At 35.9% G+C, this 1,177-nt stretch overlaps 1 protein-coding gene across 1 annotated transcript; it reads left to right on the top strand.

Annotated features, from left to right (window-relative positions):
• The first annotated feature begins 550 nt into the window (after positions 1 to 550).
• LOC114742733 (transcription factor bHLH146-like) lies at positions 551 to 970 on the top strand. The gene has a single exon (XM_028930954.1). It carries the CDS (start codon positions 551 to 553, stop codon positions 968 to 970), a length of 420 nt encoding a protein of 139 aa, XP_028786787.1.
• The last annotated feature ends 207 nt before the right edge of the window (positions 971 to 1,177 follow it).

Here is a 1,177-nt window from a genome sequence, read left to right as displayed (position 1 = left end):
ACCTAACTACTGTTGACATAATTCTGATTTTTTAAATTAAATATGAAATTTAAAAAAAAAGTAAAGCATGTAAGAATTTATTATTAAATTTACTACAAAAATAAATATCAGAATCATTATTCATTCATCAAAACCAACAAAGTTTTCAGCAGATATACAACAATAATATCTAAAGTAAATATTACTCTTCTATTCCTAAATATAAGACCCTTTTTTATAGTGTAACTTTCGTTACAAAAAGGAGAGGAATAGTACTTACCCCCGGATGAATGATGAACAATTTATTTATTAAATTGTTTTCAGAATTAAGGCCAAACAGAGGTTAAGTAAAAAGTGACGGTGAATTTGAATTTTCTCGTCCCAGGCAATTATTTTGTAGGCTGTCCTCCATATATGTCAGAGATACTTTTGTTTGGCGACCTTCAATTCTTCATGTGCCTATAATATCTTCTTCTTCCCCCTTTTACCCAACTAATAATCTCTCACCACTTCTCTCTCTCTCTCTCTCTCATATTTCTCTCCTTCTTCTTCTTCTTCTTCTGGGTTAGATATGGAGGGGAAGCTTAGTACAAAGCGACGACGTATTTACTCTGTGGAACCCAGCAAAATAGCACAGGCTGAGTTTGCGAGAATCTACTTGAGCCATTTGGTTCCCGCTTTGGTGAAGCTAAAGCAGAACCAGACGCAGAAGAAGAAGAAGAAGATTACAGAAGAAGATGATGATGATCAGAAGAACAGTTGTGAGAATGTTGTGAAGCATGAAGTGGGTATGGCTATGGTGTGGTCAGCCCCACCAGGCTTCGCATGGACCAAAGCCCTAAAGGCCAAGTTTCAAACAGATCACACCAATGCAGCCATCATCAACGACCACCACCATCCATATTTCTCTGCTGCAAACTCTACAACTACTGTTTCTTCCAAATCATCCTGTGTTCATAAAGAAGAAGAAGAAGAAGGGTTAAGAGACTGAGAAGGCTGATTCCAGGTGGAGAAGAAATGGGTGATGATGAAGAAGAAATGGCTCGAGAATTGGAGAGTTATATAAGGTGCTTGCAAATGCAGGTGAACATTCTTCAATGTTTGGCTCACACTACACATCTCGATTAATTTTTTCTTTTTTTTTTTTTTTTGTTTGTTGTTTATTTCCAGATATAAGTGTTTATGTTAAATTATGATT

The sequence above is a fragment of the Neltuma alba genome, unplaced genomic scaffold, assembly GCF_004799145.2.
Source record: "Neltuma alba isolate B1F8T4 unplaced genomic scaffold, ASM479914v2 tig00003868_pilon, whole genome shotgun sequence".
NCBI classification, from domain to species: Eukaryota; Viridiplantae; Streptophyta; class Magnoliopsida; order Fabales; family Fabaceae; genus Neltuma; species Neltuma alba.
The sequence above is the reverse complement of the archived record's forward strand: the minus strand, read 5'-3'. Positions and strand labels throughout refer to the sequence as shown.

Coding starts and splice junctions, on each gene's coding strand:
- LOC114742733 (XM_028930954.1), top strand. CDS start 551: ATGGAGGGGAAGCTTAGTACAAAGCGACGACGTATTTACTCTGTGGAA.